The 16,227-nt window shown below is 42.5% G+C and overlaps 1 protein-coding gene across 1 annotated transcript; it reads left to right on the top strand.

Annotated features, from left to right (window-relative positions):
• Window positions 1–1,590: 1,590 nt before the first annotated feature.
• Window positions 1,591–15,456, top strand: LOC138626825 (myosin-1-like). The gene is made up of 37 exons (XM_069708751.1): window positions 1,591–1,794; window positions 1,993–2,136; window positions 3,451–3,607; window positions 3,714–3,741; window positions 3,841–3,955; window positions 4,052–4,144; window positions 4,242–4,305; window positions 4,392–4,490; window positions 4,564–4,667; window positions 4,746–4,884; window positions 5,081–5,199; window positions 5,961–6,110; window positions 6,197–6,367; window positions 6,442–6,748; window positions 6,835–6,911; window positions 7,017–7,104; window positions 7,194–7,311; window positions 7,380–7,503; window positions 7,686–7,822; window positions 7,943–8,198; window positions 8,305–8,547; window positions 8,632–8,808; window positions 8,881–9,026; window positions 9,112–9,202; window positions 9,277–9,666; window positions 10,697–10,823; window positions 10,914–11,032; window positions 11,902–12,098; window positions 12,192–12,375; window positions 12,535–12,700; window positions 12,865–12,989; window positions 13,064–13,372; window positions 13,474–13,677; window positions 14,460–14,585; window positions 14,749–14,919; window positions 15,013–15,213; window positions 15,298–15,456. Exons 1-37 carry the CDS (start codon window positions 1,591–1,593, stop codon window positions 15,454–15,456), a joined length of 5,829 nt encoding a protein of 1,942 aa, XP_069564852.1.
• The last annotated feature ends 771 nt before the right edge of the window (window positions 15,457–16,227 follow it).

Raw genomic sequence — 16,227 nt, 5'->3', positions numbered from 1 at the left:
CTGACCCAACATGGCGGCCGCGTTGACGCATGGCTGACAGCGAGGTATTTATGGAAGCGGCCGAGGTTAGTTATAACGTTAGCCGAGCATAAATTCAGGAATGCGGGGAAACAGCTAGTCAAACATGATAATAATAGTGGACTTTGTTTATCTAGAAAATTGTAAAGTAAAGAATGAAATAAAAAGATTTTTTGCAACAACTAATTTGCATGAAGTAGTTCATTTGTTCAAAACCGTACAGACAGATGGGAAAATTCCAGGTTTCTGGGGAAGTTATGTGTTGGAAAAATCTGGTCATAGATTTTTTTTTGTGTGCATAATATAGCAAACAAGGAAATTCCTGTATTGTTTGTGTGGGTAAAGTATGTGTGTTGAACAGAGGAGAGGTAATAACCACGTGCTAGATTAACACACAGACATGTCATTCATATGTATCTCTGCTCTCCCACCACAAACCCCCTCTGAGCCTGGTTCGGTCGAAGGTTTCTTCCTGCTGAAAGGGAATTGTTGGAGGTTTTTCTTCCTGATAAAGGGTCATTTTTCTGACAGCCGCTCATGTGGGAATTGTTGAATTGTTGAGTTCCTTTGTATAATGTTGTAAAGTTTCATTGTAAGTGCCCTGAAATAAGTTGTGTTGTGATTTGGTGCTATATAAATATAATATAGTATAATTAAATTACATTACATTAAATTGAATTGAATTGAATTGAATTGAATTGAATTGAATTGAATTGAATTGAATTGAACTGAATTGAATTGAATTGAATTGAATTGAATTGAATTGAATTGAATTGAATTGAATTGAATTGAATTGAATTGAACTGAATATCTTCTCAGCTAATTTGACAAAGCAAGGAAGAATATTTTTTCAACATTTCTTAAGTGTATTGTTTCATTTATGATATGTTATTCGTTGGCTGTATAAAAACACGGTATGATTCTCATATAATTCACGATTTGGGGTTTCTTAACAGGGCAGTAACCAGAGTTGTGCTTAATAAGCTTGAACACCACCAACCACTGCAGACTGATTCTGCTCATTATGTCGCCAGCTCAGACCTCAAGATGCTAAACAAACAGAGTCGGTCTCTGCATGCTCGGAGCGTTTGAGCATCTATGCAGAGGTCACCCTCCTCTGGTATTCATTCTTTTCTTGAGCTGCAGTTGCTCCCCACCACAGATTCATAACAAAAGCTCAGCGACATCTCCATGATATCACCATGCCAAACTAATCACTGCACTCCTCCCACATTCACTGGGGGCTTTGACCTAAATATAGGTGTTTGCTGCCTCTATGAACGCACCTTATAAAAGCGGTAAGGGTCAAAGCTTTCCACGTTTTTCAGAGCAGTCGTCTGGTTCGGTGTTCGACTGTGATAGATATCGGCTCTACTGGTAGGATTTCTTCTTATTTCAGATACAGGTGCTGCATCTCTAAGTGGACGACACATAAGCTGATCTTCTGTGGCCCTCAGAGGTAAGAGATGATATTGAACAGGATGAGTGATTTCCGTCCTACAGGCATTAAGATCACCGTTCTAACATCTAACCCTGGACCTTTCAGACCCGTCTGAGGTGTGTGTTGCAGAGATGAGTTCGGACGCTGAGATGAGTGTGTTCGGGGAGGCCGCCCCGTACCTGAGGAGACCCGAACGAGAGAGAATCGAAGCCCAAAGCAGGCCTTTCGACGCCAAAAGCTCAGTGTATGTGGTGGATTCAAAGGAGCTGTTTGTTAAAGGAACTGTGCAAAATAAAGAAGGAGGAAAAGTGACCGTTACAACTCAGGCAGGACAGGTACATCAGCTGTCAACTCATTTTATTCATATCAATTTAAGGGTCGCACTGGTACATTTTGTTTAATATCGTCTTTTGTTGAGCTGTTATTAAACAAAACCAAAATAAAATCTAGTTTGTACTGTAGGCTACTGAGCCAGCAACCATGTCGCCACATTGTTCTCTCGATGAAGGCCACATCTCTCGTCACCATCGCAGGTTGTAACAGTGAAGGATGACGAAGTCTTCCCCATGAACCCGCCCAAGTACGACAAGATCGAGGACATGGCCATGATGACCCACCTCAATGAGGCCGCCGTGCTGTTCAACCTCAAAGAGCGTTACGCAGCGTGGATGATCTATGTGAGTAATGCAACGTTTAGCTGAAGGTGGTCGTTCCCACACAGCGCCAGAGAGGCTGCTGCTCAGCAGGACCGCGCACGCCAACAACAGAGGGGCAGCCAGGCCGTGGTGTCTGTTCTTGAAAATGAATTGGTATCGGTTCCTGACGAAGGTGTGTGAGAGAAGCAACTATTTCTTCACCGTAAAAGGTCAAATGTCAAGTCGAGGGATTGAGTTGTAGGACAGCGTGTCAATAAATCTCGTAATGAGTCCCTTCCTGTATCGGTGAGACGATTCTCTGGGTTGCATTGGAACTGTTTGATGTCTCAACAAAACGAGGCTTCATTTGACTTTACAACAATGGATCTTTTTCAGAATTAAAACAGTTGATGACTGTAATTCAGTGTTGCAGTTGCTAGATAAATGCTGAATGCAGTTTAAACCGCTTTAAGAAATTAAGGAACTTCAAACAAATTTAGTCTAACGTTGTCTGAGACTGTCAATTTAGAAAAGTGGTGCGCAGTCCAAATACCTGGTAACAAGTGTGTTTTTAAAAATAAAAAAAATACATCAGCCAAATAAATGGATGATAATAAATGACAATATAAATCAAAGGGTGAAATAATCCACAATATATAAACTCGGCTCCTATAAAAGGAATCAGACTGGTTATCTTTGTTAAAATATTGCCCAAACAACAAAATGTACCTAAATAATTACCAAAACAGGAAAACAAATAAAATGGGAAAAGAAATGAAACAACATTAAAGTCAATTTTTAATAGCACTTTACTGCAAACTTGCTTCATAAAGCAGCTTTTTAAGTTGCTACATGAGGCTTGAACAAGGAGTGAACCTGACCTGAATCCTTGTGGCTCTAACGTTCAGGCTACTGTTCTTTTGCTTATTTGTTGTATATTTTGATGACGCAGCCTTCGTGTTCGTTTGCATACAGAGCGTGGGAAGTGAGATCCGACCTCAAGTGGTCACAAAGGATGCATGTGGAGAGTACAGAAGGCTTAAAACTGTCTGCTTGTGATCCGATCTCACCTGGAGGCATGTTGATTCAAGGTAGAAACAGCCTCATAGACGAATGAGGCTCAGACGCGGCCGTAGGTGATGCTCGGTGGTGGATGGGTGGGACTCTTCTTCCAGACAACCTTTACAGTCAGACTGCAGGATCTAGGGGGAGCAGCTCGATCCGGAAAAGGGGGCATCCCAGCCAAATCCGCTGTGCTCTGCAGACTGCTACGCATCCACCATCACCATAACCATCACCTCGTCATTCAGATGCTTTCTCAGAACCGAGACTTCAACCGACTGCTCTTCATTGCAGACGTACTCGGGGCTGTTCTGCGTCACAGTGAACCCTTACAAGGCGCTCCCGGTGTACAAGCAGGAGGTGGTGGTCGCCTACAGGGGCAAGAAGCGCCAGGAGGCTCCACCACACATCTTCTCCATCTCTGACAACGCCTATCAGTCAATGCTCACTGGTAAGCTGGATCTGGAGGAGCTGTGCCGATACAGTTCATTTTGAAATGATGTCCTGATACACTGCTTTGGGCATTTCTAATACCGCTGTGGTGTTGTTTGTTCTAGATAGAGAAAACCAGTCCATCCTCATCACGTAAGCTGCATTCAGAGGAAGATGCTGCAGCCTGTCATTTATACGTCTTATTAAAGAGGAACTGAAACTTTTCTCATGAGTGTTTTACTGTTTTTTTAGTGGAGAATCTGGTGCAGGGAAGACTGTGAACACCAAGCGTGTTATCCAGTACTTTGCGACAATCGCGGGGTCTGCAGACCGGAAAAAAGATGCTGCTTCCACTGGAAAATTACAGGTGATATAACAATATTTGTATGTTTGTGACCAAAATATTATTCAGTCAAGTTTAGATGTGCATTTGTAATATGTGGTATTGGTTCTGTTGCTGTAGGGGAATCTGGAGGATCAAATCATCTCTGCTAACCCTTTGCTAGAGGCCTTTGGAAATGCCAAGACTGTCAGGAATGATAACTCTTCACGTTTTGTGAGTGAATTTTTTTTAATTTAGCTAATAATTTAAACTGATTTGTCCTCTTTTATTCTAGATGTATACTTTTTTTTTTTTTTTTTTTTCATTTCAGGGAAAATTCATCAGAATTCACTTTGGAACGACAGGAAAACTGTCTTCTGCTGATATTGAGACGTGTGAGTTTGAATACGGAAGAGACAGACAGTAAAACATTTTGTTGTCTGAGTGTTGTTTTACCTAATTTTTTGTTTCTCTTTGGTAGACTTGTTGGAAAAATCCAGAGTAACATTTCAACTAACTGCAGAGAGGAGTTACCATATCTTCTACCAGATAATGTCCAACAAGAAGCCTGAGCTCATAGGTAACGCAGCGGAGAACAGGATGTAGCGTGAATAAAGTGATTTTAAATTCATGGCTCCTTATTTTCCTTTCAGAGACTCTTCTCATCACCACCAACCCCTACAACTTCCCATTTGTCAGCCAGGGGGAGATCAGCGTGGCCAGTATTGATGACAGCGACGAGCTGATTGCCACTGATGTGGGTCAAATTTACAAGCTTTGGTTTTCCGTCACTGCTGACGTTGAATTTATCGGCTCTGCTTTGACGTGCTTTCAGAGCGCTATAGAAACCCTGGGCTTCACTGGAGACGAGAGGATTGGCATCTACAAGCTAACGGGTGCTGTGATGCATTATGGGAATATGAAGTTCAAGCAGAAGCAGAGGGAGGAGCAGGCGGAGCCCGACGGGACAGAGGGTGATTGTTATTTCTGATTTTCTCCCTTCATCTTTTCATTTCCTTGTCTTCTTATGGTGATTGTCTTTTGGTTTTTGGTGTCTGTAAATACCTATTTTAATCTTTTAAAACTTTTTGTCTACATTGTACAGCTTTTTATTACACTGTTACCCTTACACTGTACCCTTTATTTTATTTGATCTTTTCTTTTGATCAGTGGCTGATAAAGCAGCTTACCTGATGGGTCTGAACTCTGCCGACCTGCTGAAAGCATTATGTTACCCCAGAGTGAAGGTTGGGAATGAGTACGTGACCAAAGGGCAGACTGTTCAGCAGGTACATTTGTGTTGTGTTATGCAATCCATTGTGACTTTGACATTGTTACAGTGTTAAAGCAGACATATTCTTTTGCTGTGCTAACCTCGAAGCTCCTTCACTTCTCAGTAATTTTAATATTAAAAATGGGTTCACTGCCATTGTTCCCATTTTCTATCATGGCCAGGGAGGGATCCCATTTTAATGTACGGTACCAGACAAAACTTTGGACACAATGCCTTAATTTTTTGGCTTTTTTAGATGCTTCAAAGTAACCATTGATTGCCTTGATGTGACAGCTTTGCACATTATTGTCAGCATCAGTATCTTAACCAGCTTCATGAAGTCGTCTCCGTAGACTGGTTTTCATTTAACAGGTGAGCCTTGTTAAAAGTTAACTGGTTGAATTTCCTGCCTTTAAGTCCATTAGTTGTGTTGTTCCAAGTTGGTGTTAGTCTATAAATGAGGATATCAAATAAATAGGTACTCGATGTATCATGTGGAAATGCTCGCCAGTAGTACACGAAAATGGCTCCCAGCTTGTGAAATAAGTTGAACATTGAGTTGCTAAAGAGCCAGATACATACGATGCTCTCGCGCTCTGTTTGCAATAGGATGTTGTTTACAATATGTTCACCATAACAACTTTACAAGGAGTTGATACAGCAGTTGATGTTGAGTTCTTCTGAACATCTGAAAATAATACCATCCAACATTTGTAATCTTGAACAGCTTTATTTCCTTGACATGTTGGGATCTCACTACAAGATGTCATTTTGCAGGTCTACAATTCTAATGGTGCTTTGGCCAAATCAGTGTACGAGAAGATGTTTCTGTGGATGGTGCTTCGCATTAATCAGATGCTGGACACCAAGCAACCCAGACAGTTCTTTATCGGAGTCCTGGACATCGCTGGGTTTGAAATTTTTGATGTAAGTTTTGCATTACCCAAGTGTACCTACTGTAATTTATAGCAAGCAATCTGGTCATGCTCTACCATAAACTGTTTGTTTTGCAGTATAACAGTCTGGAACAGCTGTGTATCAATTTCACCAATGAGAAACTGCAACAGTTCTTCAACCATCACATGTTTGTGCTGGAGCAAGAGGAGTATAAGAAGGAAGGCATCGAGTGGGAGTTCATCGACTTTGGGATGGACCTTGCTGCCTGTATAGAGCTCATTGAAAAGGTCGGTTTAAACAGAGGTACAGAAACAAATTCCTGAAATAAAGTGGGATTTTTCTGACTCATTGTCTTCATCAGCCAATGGGCATCTTCTCCATCCTTGAAGAGGAGTGTATGTTTCCCAAGGCATCAGACACCACCTTCAAAAACAAGTTGTATGACCAGCATCTTGGAAAATCCAGTAACTTTCAGAAGCCCAAGCCTGTCAAAGGCAAGGCTGAGGGTCATTTCTCCCTGGTGCACTATGCTGGCACTGTGGACTACAGCATCACAGGCTGGTTGGACAAAAACAAGGACCCACTGAATGAGACTGTGGTCCAGCTCTACCAAAAGGCCAGCCTGAAACTATTGGCATTCCTCTACTCTAACTACTCTTCCACTGATGGTAGGAACGTGTGATTCTAAACATGTTTTCTCTTTTAAAGGTTCTACTTTTCAACCTTGTAATGTTGACCAAATCATTTATTTTAGAGACCATTGGTGCTGCCGCCAAGAAAGCTGCAAAGAAGAAGGGCTCGTCCTTCCAGACTGTGTCAGCCCTCTTCAGGGTAAGATAATACTAACATTGGATGGTCATAAGTTTGTAAGATTAGTTTTAATAGAAAACAATAACGTTTTGCACCAGTAGTATTGACTCTAATCATCTTGAACAGGAGAACCTTGGAAAACTAATGACCAACCTCAAAAGCACCCATCCTCACTTTGTTAGGTGCCTGATTCCAAACGAAACTAAAATTCCAGGTATTTTCAGTACTGTCATTACAACGGTTAGAAGACCATTCAAATGTCACTGAATGTGGCAGCTTCATAACAACGTGGCTGACCTTTAGGGATTATGGAACACCACCTGGTTATCCATCAGCTGCGATGTAATGGTGTGCTGGAAGGCATCAGGATCTGCAGAAAGGGTTTCCCCAGTAGGATCCAGTACGGGGATTTCAAGCAAAGGTAAGAAACAAAAGTTTATTTTATGAAAATATTTTCATACTTTACGCTAACAAGAGTTTTTCTTTCAGGTACAAAGTACTGAATGCTAGTGTGATCCCTGAAGGACAATTCATTGACAACAAGAAAGCTTCTGAGAAGCTCTTGGGGTCCATCGATGTGGATCACACACAGTATAAGTTTGGGCATACCAAGGTAATTGGTTTTGAATGTGAGGAAAGGTTTCAGAATGTTTGAACTGAAGTGGCTGTGGAAGTCGTGAGGTGCCATGTGTTTAATGTTTCGAAACAGACCATCGAACAATCAGAAAAACTCAGAAACTTGCTGTGAAGGTTTCAAAGAGATCCTTTTTTTTTTTTTTTTTTTTTTTCCTGAAGGTGTTCTTCAAAGCAGGACTCTTGGGTCTGCTAGAAGAGATGAGGGATGAAAAACTGGCCTCTCTCATCACCATTACTCAAGCCTTGTGTCGTGGTTTTCTCAGACGGAAGGAGTTTCAGAAAATGATAGATAGGAGGTAATCAGAATTATGGGAGATTCAGATTATTGTCCAGTACACCACATACCAAATATCTCTGTATGAATGGTCTTACTGCTCTCAACCCAAAAACTAAAAATACAGTCAATCATTTTCCAGAGAGTCAATTTATATCGTCCAGTACAACATTCGCTCCTTCATGAATGTGAAACACTGGCCATGGATGAAGCTCTACTTCAAGATTAAGCCACTGTTGAGGAGTGCCGAGACTGAGAAGGAGATGGCGAATATGAAAGTGGAGTTCGCCAAGTGTAAGGAGGATTTAGCCAAAGCTGAGGCTAAAAGGAAAGAGCTGGACGCCAAAATGGTTTCCCTGATTCAGGAGAAGAATACACTGAGCCTTCAGATTCAATCTGTGAGGAGAGAAATTATGCATTTTGCAATACATATAGCTGTTTAAGTCAAGTAAAAGAAAGCAGAAGTCTAAAGTAAATTCCAAATTGCATTTTTTTACTAAACAGGAAAGTGAGGGTTTGGCAGATGCAGAGGAAAGGTGTGAAGGACTAATAAAGAACAAAATCTTGCTGGAGGCTAAAGCCAAAGAATTCAGCGAGAGACTGGAGGATGAGGAGGAGTTGAACGCCGAGCTCACCGCGAAGAAGAGGAAGCTGGAGGACGAGTGCTCTGAGCTGAAGAAAGACATCGATGACTTGGAGCTCACTCTGGCTAAAGTGGAGAAGGAAAAACATGCCACTGAAAACAAGGTCAGTTCTGGATGGTCATCTGAACAACAAGCCCAGTGGCTCAAACAGTCAATAAAACATCTAGTGTACTTTTCCTACATTCAGGTGAAGAATTTGACGGAGGAGCTGTCCTGTCTTGATGACACTATCGCCAAGTTGTCCAAGGAGAAGTTGGCCCTCCAAGAGGCTCACCAGCAGACACTGGACGACCTGCAGGCAGAGGAAGACAAAGTCAACTCTCTGACCAAAGCTAAGATCAAGCTGGAGCAACAAGTTGATGATGTAAGCCTAGATCTATTACCTCTTTGAAATAACAGCATTGTGACTTTTACTGAAAATGTGGCCATGTGTTAGCTCGAGGGCTGTCTGGAACAAGAGAAGAAGGTTCGAATAGATGTTGAGAGGGCCAAAAGGAAGCTGGAAGGAGATCTGAAACTAACTCAGGAAGCCATTATGGATTTGGAAGATGGCAAGGAACAGCTTGAGCAACGTCTTAAAAAGTATGTTTGTGTACATCTGCATCCAAACATAATGATAATCGCTCAAAACATGCTCTAATCACTCGTTGCGTTTTTTGCACAACAGGAAAGACTTTGAATTCAGCCAACTTGTTTCCAAAATCGAGGATGAGCAAAGCATGGCTGTACAATCTCAGAAGAGGATCAAGGAGCTTCAGGTACTTCGAACACCAGACAGTTACTGAAAATTTCAAATCAATGGATGATCTTAAGTTTTTGTTGCTTTACCCAGGCGCGCACTGAAGAGCTGGAGGAGGAGATTGAAGCGGAGCGTGTTGGCAGAGCAAAGGTGGAAAAGCAAAGGTCTGATCTCTCCAGGGATCTGGAGGAGATCAGCGAGAGGCTGGAGGAGGCCGGTGGAGCCACCACAGTTCAGGTAGAGATGAGCAAGAAGCGTGAGATGGAGTTTCAGAAACTGAGGCGAGACCTGGAGGAATCAACCCTCCACCACGAGGCCATCGCTGCCACTTTGAGAAAGAAACACGCTGACAGTGTGGCTGAGCTGGGAGAGCAGATCGACAACCTGCAGAGAGTCAAACAGAAGCTGGAGAAGGAGAAGAGCGAGTACAAGATGGAGATTGATGACCTGTCCAGCAACGTAGAGGTAGTGGTCAAGGCAAAGGTGAGCTCAACCAGTAGACTATGGGTGATTGTATATATATAAACTGATGCCCCAAAGACTTATGAACGTACCCTGTGGTATCTGGCATCAAGATGTTAGAATCAGATGCTTTAAATCCTTCGTTTGTAGATCTGAATTCAGATCCCTGTTGGTATAAACTCACCAATACATACTGGGTGCACCCTTACAAACCTTTCTGTTGCAGAGTCACTCTGACTCAGTCGTCTGGCCAGAACAATTTGACCCTTGCCAGAGTTACTCAGCTGTTTACAGCTGCCCATTTGTCCTGCATCCAACATGCTAACTAAGGTGCTAAAGGTAAAGTGAGAATTCTACTATAAAAATAAAGTCATCAATGGTAGTAGTTTGTAGTAATAGTTGTGTCATGCAGAGGAAGTTTGCCCCATTAGATGCCTCCCTGATGGTATTTTGTGATGGATAAGGATCTAAACAGCTAACCCTCCATCAATCAACCAATCCAACATCAGCGAACACAATTCAGACAGGTATGTTAAATGGTCACCTGAGCTTGAACCAGGTGGTTTAATCTACCTGGGCAAAATTAAATCTGCTGAAGTTGGCCACTGAGGAGGATCTTTGTCAGTGTGTTTACACTGAGGTTTCTCCTCCAGTTCATCTTGATACATTTCATGGCCCTGAAGCCCGTCTTTGCAGGGAATCGCTGGACAGCTGAACAGAACAGACCACAGCTGCTGTTTTCCACCCAGTAGTGTTGTTACTTGGACAAAAGTAGAAAGACCCTCTTTCTTTCCGCAGCCTCGTCTGCTTCTTTAACAGGCATTTATTTCTAGAACCAGGAAGACCTTCACAAATCCTCCATCATTTAATTGCTCACGTAAACAATGCCATCGTCTAAAATGTACTCACATCACAGACTCTGATTCACCAAGCAGCTCATCTTGAAAGTGTCTAAAACCTCTGCGTAGTACTGTATACATTCACTATATTATATATGTCAATATGTTTCAATGTAACAGTTCTGATTGATTCCTCTCATTCAAATTGTCAGACTAATTACGAGAAGCTGTGCCACTCTTTGGAAGACCAGCTGAGTGAATACAAGACCAAACACGATGAGAACAGTCATCTGATCACTGAAATAAATGCTCAAAGGGCAAGACTTCAGAATGAAAATGGTAAGCAGCTCATTAAAAGGCTTCTAGAGTGAAATACTTATCTCTTTTTTTTTTTTTTTTTTAACTCACCGTCTGAAAACTCTTGAACAGGTGAGTTTTCTCGTCTTCTTGAGGAGAAGGAAGCGATACTCTCTCAGATGTCTCGGGCCAAGCTTGCTTTCAATCAGCAGGTAGAGGAACTGAAGAGGCAGGTCGAGGAGGAAACAAAGGTTTGTTGCGCTGCTTCTCTCTTTATCCAATCAGTGTCTCTCAGGGATATTTGAAGGTGGTGGGAGCACTTAGTTACTTAGTTAGTTAGGACGCAGATCACATGGGAGCAAGTGTTGTCAGCCGTGAGTCCTGAGATTCAGATCTCTACTTCATATCATTCCCCTACTGTATTACCCCCATTTTAAAGCTTAGTCTATCTAAAAAAGACCAAATACCAAAAAAAAAAAAAAAAATCAAATTTAAAACAATAATACTAATAATTGACGGTTAGTTTTGAAGGCTAACTGATTGGCTTCCTTAGGAAGCAAAAGGCTTATAGGTTGAACAAAGTTGAATAATAATATTCATTGCAGTAATAACAGTTGGAATAATTGAGTTTGGGAAATTAAGACTCCAATGATGTGATGGCTGATGGGAACTTTGGTGGGGACTCTAAAAGGATACGGTGGTGATAGTGAGGAGAAGGTCTGAATGACAGAGTTACACTATTTCAAAAACAGGGACCAGATTCTGAATGGCTCAAAAAAGTGGGTGTAAATATTAGTGGACAAGTGATGACAAACTTGTAAATGAAATTATTTGACAGTGTTGGAAAGCACAAGTGAGTGGAGTGTATGTTCACCCATAGAGGAATAAAAACAGAACGTTTATTGATCTTGCGTAAAAGCTTTATATGGCTTAACTGCTTTTTTTTTCTCAGTTATTAATTCGGTTTGATTGTTATCAAAAGGTTCCTTCAATGGCCACCAAAGAGGATTAAAGGAATCATCAGGTGTTTTGGGAAATGAGTTTATTTTCTAGTGGACATTTATCGTACCATATTACTAGCATATACATCCTTCTTTCTTCAATTAAAATCCTCATTCAGGCAAAGCATGGCCTCGCCCACGCTCTCCAATCTGCCCGCCATGACTGTGACCTGCTGAGAGAGCAGTTCGAGGAGGAGCAGGAGGCCAAGGCTGAGGTGCAGAGAGCGCTGTCCAAGGGCAACAGTGAGGTGGCCCAGTGGAGAACCAAATATGAGACCGATGCCATCCAGCGCAACGATGAGCTGGAAGAAGCTAAGTGAGAGTTGTCCTCACGCACGTTAATACTTACACATCTAAGGTAATTACAATGTCGTCATCATTAATGATGCTCACTTTTTAAAAACCCCAGGAAAAAGCTTGCTCAGCGTTTGCAGGAGGCTGAGGAGGGCATCGAGGTTGTGAATACCAAGTGTTCGTCTTTGGAGAAGACGAAGCAGAGGCTGCAGGGGGAGGTGGAGGACCTGATGTCCGATGTGGAGAGAGCCAATGCTCAAGCAGCTGGTTTGGATAAGAAGCAAAAGAGCTTTGATAAGGTGAGAAAGACATCCTGCAAGTTTCCTCTGCTAAACAAACACAGCAACCCACTAATACACTTTACCACTGATGGTGATTATTAAACGATTCAATGCACTTCATTAAGGCCTTTAAGGACTCCACTTCAAACCAACCAGAGTATTTTGTGTCGTCTGTAGATTCTGTGTGAGTGGAAGCAGAAGTACGAGGAGAGTCAGGCTGAGCTGGATGGTTCCCAGAAGGAGTCTCGCTCCTTCAGCACTGAAGTCTTCAAAATTAAGAATTCTTACGAGGAAGCTTTGGAGAACCTCGAAGTCCTCAAACGGGAGAATAAAAACCTGCAACGTATGTATTTTTACACTTTCTTGAAAAGGAACATGATCGACAGTGAAAGTGAACGCAAATGTTGCTAATGTTGATATCTCAACAGCTGATCATACGAACAATACCTCTACGTTTCATGTGTTTTCATTTTGACTTGTAATTGAAGAAGTGTTTTACATTCATAGAGGAAATTACTGACCTCTCTGAACAACTCGGGGAGAATGGCAAGGCCATCCATGAGCTGGAGAAGATGAAGAAACAAACTGAGACGGAGAAGATGGAGATCCAGATGGCTTTAGAGGAAGCTGAGGTGTCATATAAAGAAATGATTTACATCTTGAAATATTTTTCTGCCCGTCATTTGAACTCCAACCTGTGCTTCAGGCTTCCCTGGAACACGAGGAGTCCAAAATTCTGCGTATCCAGCTGGAGCTCACTCAGGTCAAAGGAGAGCTGGACCGCAAGCTGGGCGAGAAGGACGAGGAGATCGAGCAGATGAAACGTAACCACCAGCGCACCGTGGAGACCATGCAGTCTGCCTTAGACTCCGAGACACGCAGCAAGAACGACGCCACGAGAATCAGGAAGAAGATGGAGAGCGACCTCAACGAGATGGAGATCCAGCTGAGTCATGCCAATCGGATGGCAGCTGAAGTCCAGAAGCAGCTGAGGAACATGCAAAGCCACCTCAAAGTGAAATACTGTTAATTGCCACCTTCACTAAAAGAGACTTGGGTTTTTAAGCCCTCATCGTGGGTAGATAACACGACTGTCACTGTTCTTTCTGTCTGCAGGAACAAACCCTCCACCTGGATGAGGCCCTGCGCAGCCAGGAGGACCTGAAGGAGCAGGCGGCCATAGTGGAGCGCAGGAGCAGCCTGCTGCAGGCGGAGGTGGAGGAGCTCCGGGCCGCTCTGGAACAGGCGGAGAGGAGCCGGAAACTGGCCGAAGGGGAACTGGCTGATGCCTGCGAACGAGTTGGTCTGCTGCACTCTCAGGTAGGACGCCTTTCAGGATGAATCATCGGCGGTTTTGTTCGTTAATCCGACGGGTATTCACAGTACGACGTAAGATGTTCATTGAAGAACATCAACAAATAATTACAAGACATCTGACGGTGGTCGCTGATAATAAGAGAAGCTGGTTAACAAATTAAAGCTGCACTAATCGTGCATCAACGCGGAGACATGAGAATATACGGTGAATTACTTCAAATTTGGCAGAGACGTCCACGGGTGAATTGAACATATTTTGTGGGTCAAAGGTCATGTTCACTGAAACCTCACGTCAGCCCATTCTCTTCAACGTGATAAATCAAGAATGCTTCAGCTCTGTGCTCTACTGTTTAAGATTTGTGTGAAATGTTTGTAGCTTCTTTAGCCCAGCATGTGAACACAGAGGAGGATTCACTGCATACTACATGAGTCTGGAAAGATTTAGATGTAAACCTGACAGGTTGGTGGAGGTACAAAACCACGAGGAGGTCGTTTAATATGAAAAGAAACTTACTGAAATGAAGGATGCCTGCAAAATCTATAAGGTACATTATTATATCAAGAAAAAACCAAAACAATAATAGCAATAAATAATAGAATAATAATTTAAAAAAAAAAATATATATATATATATATATATATAAACAGAGAGCAGTGGTGTCATTTCATTGTGAAACTGTTTTCTTGTATTGGAAGAGATACGGAAGATTCTGTTAAGTTTGTTCTCCTTGAGGTCAGAGAATCTGATGAGGTAGCATAAATCCCATCTGTTAATCTGGCTGCAGAACACCAGTCTGCTCAACTCCAAGAGGAAGCTGGATGCAGATGTCAGCCAGCTGCAGGGAGAAGTGGAGGATTCCATCCAAGAAGCTTGCAACGCAGAGGAAAAGGCCAAGAAGGCGATCACCGATGTAAATATCTGACACTTTACTTCTCACTCCGAACTGAAACTTTGACAAATCCAGCGGTCCGCTGGCCTTTTCACGATCACGGTTCCAGTGGTCCAGCTGTGATCGTTCATTTTCTCTTTGTAAATGACAAATCAAACGTTTAACACGAGCCGTGCACATTTAGGCAGCCATGATGGCGGAGGAGCTGAAGAAAGAGCAGGACACCAGCAGCCACCTGGAGAGGATGAAGAAGAACCTGGAGGTCTCGGTGAAGGACCTGCAGCACCGGCTGGACGAGGCCGAGAACCTGGCCCTGAAGGGGGGCAAGAAGCAGCTCCAGAAGCTGGAAGCCCGGGTATCAGCCCAGTCGCTCATGTGGACACCAACCACGTAGCATCACTGAGAATAACCAGCACAGCTGACGGCGGGTTTTCATTTTTCTGTTTAGGTGCGTGAGCTGGAGGGCGAAGTGGAGAGCGAACAGAAAAGAGCGTCCGAGGCCATCAAAGGAGTCCGTAAGTACGAGAGGAGAGCGAAGGAGCTCACCTACAAGACGGAGGAGGACAAGAAGACGGTTTTAAGGCTGCAGGACCTGGTGGACAAGCTGCAGCTCAAAGTCAAGGCTTACAAACGGCAGAATGAAGAAGCTGTAAGATCCCCATCAATGAGAAAGTTCCTATTTATTATTGGTCATGATTGTCCTCTGGCTTATGTTCTGTGTTGTATTCCACAGGAGGAGCAGGCTAACACTCATCTTGCTCGGCTGAGGAAGGTGCAGCATGAGCTGGAGGAGGCGCAGGAGCGGGCGGACATTGCCGAGTCCCAGGTCAACAAGATGAGAACTAAAAGCAGAGAGTTTGGAAAGGTAACGTTTGATACGCTCACAGTTTAGATGCAATGTGTCTCAGATATTTTCCTTTTTTTAATTATTTAAACTGGCTTAATAAATTCTTCTTTAAAGATATACATTTAGATATTTGATTGAAAGTTGCAACAAATCATTGACAGGAGAGCCAAAGTCTGTAGAGGCAGCAGTTCCTGACGCTCCGATCAGCAATGCTAAAATATGTATTCCTGTTTTTTACTTCATTATGATTTAAGATTTAGATTTTTGTCTCAACAAATTCATCCCGAGTTCACAGAAGGAAACAGAAAACAGCGGCTAAATGAGTTTCAGCTGAGGCCTTAAATACCCGGAGTTCAACCGCTGCAGTTTGCTCTTAACTCTGTTTTCTTCTTTTTCTTTGTTTTCCCCCCAAGTTATCAAAAGATAAAATACTGAAAAGTCCAATTCTAGTCAGAGCAGAACAGCTGTGACCAGATGTGTAGTTACTCTCTTTGTTTGAGAGAATAATAAGAACAAGAAAAAAGGCACATTACGAAGGTAAAAACACACAATTATTACAAACTGCGCAGAACCAAAAGATAATCATTCACAAAGCGTCAACAGACTCTTTTCTTTCTGTGTCAATATATTTACAAGTAGAAAAAGGTACCAACAAACAATAAAAATGTTTGCAAAAAAACCCCCAAAAAACAATTCTTAACCAAAAAGTTACAAACAAACAACAAAGTAGCTGTTACCTTCTCTGCAACTTGGCCCACACAGACCCTAGTAAGCCCCTCCCATCGGGCTAATTGATTATAATAATAAATACTATAA

The sequence above is a fragment of the Brachyistius frenatus genome, unplaced genomic scaffold (assembly GCF_029030835.1).
Source record: "Brachyistius frenatus isolate BFR_SWC_R1_liver_20210118 unplaced genomic scaffold, ASM2903083v1 Contig_78, whole genome shotgun sequence".
In the NCBI taxonomy this organism is placed as follows: Eukaryota; Metazoa; Chordata; class Actinopteri; family Embiotocidae; genus Brachyistius; species Brachyistius frenatus.
The sequence above is the reverse complement of the archived record's forward strand: the minus strand, read 5'-3'. Positions and strand labels throughout refer to the sequence as shown.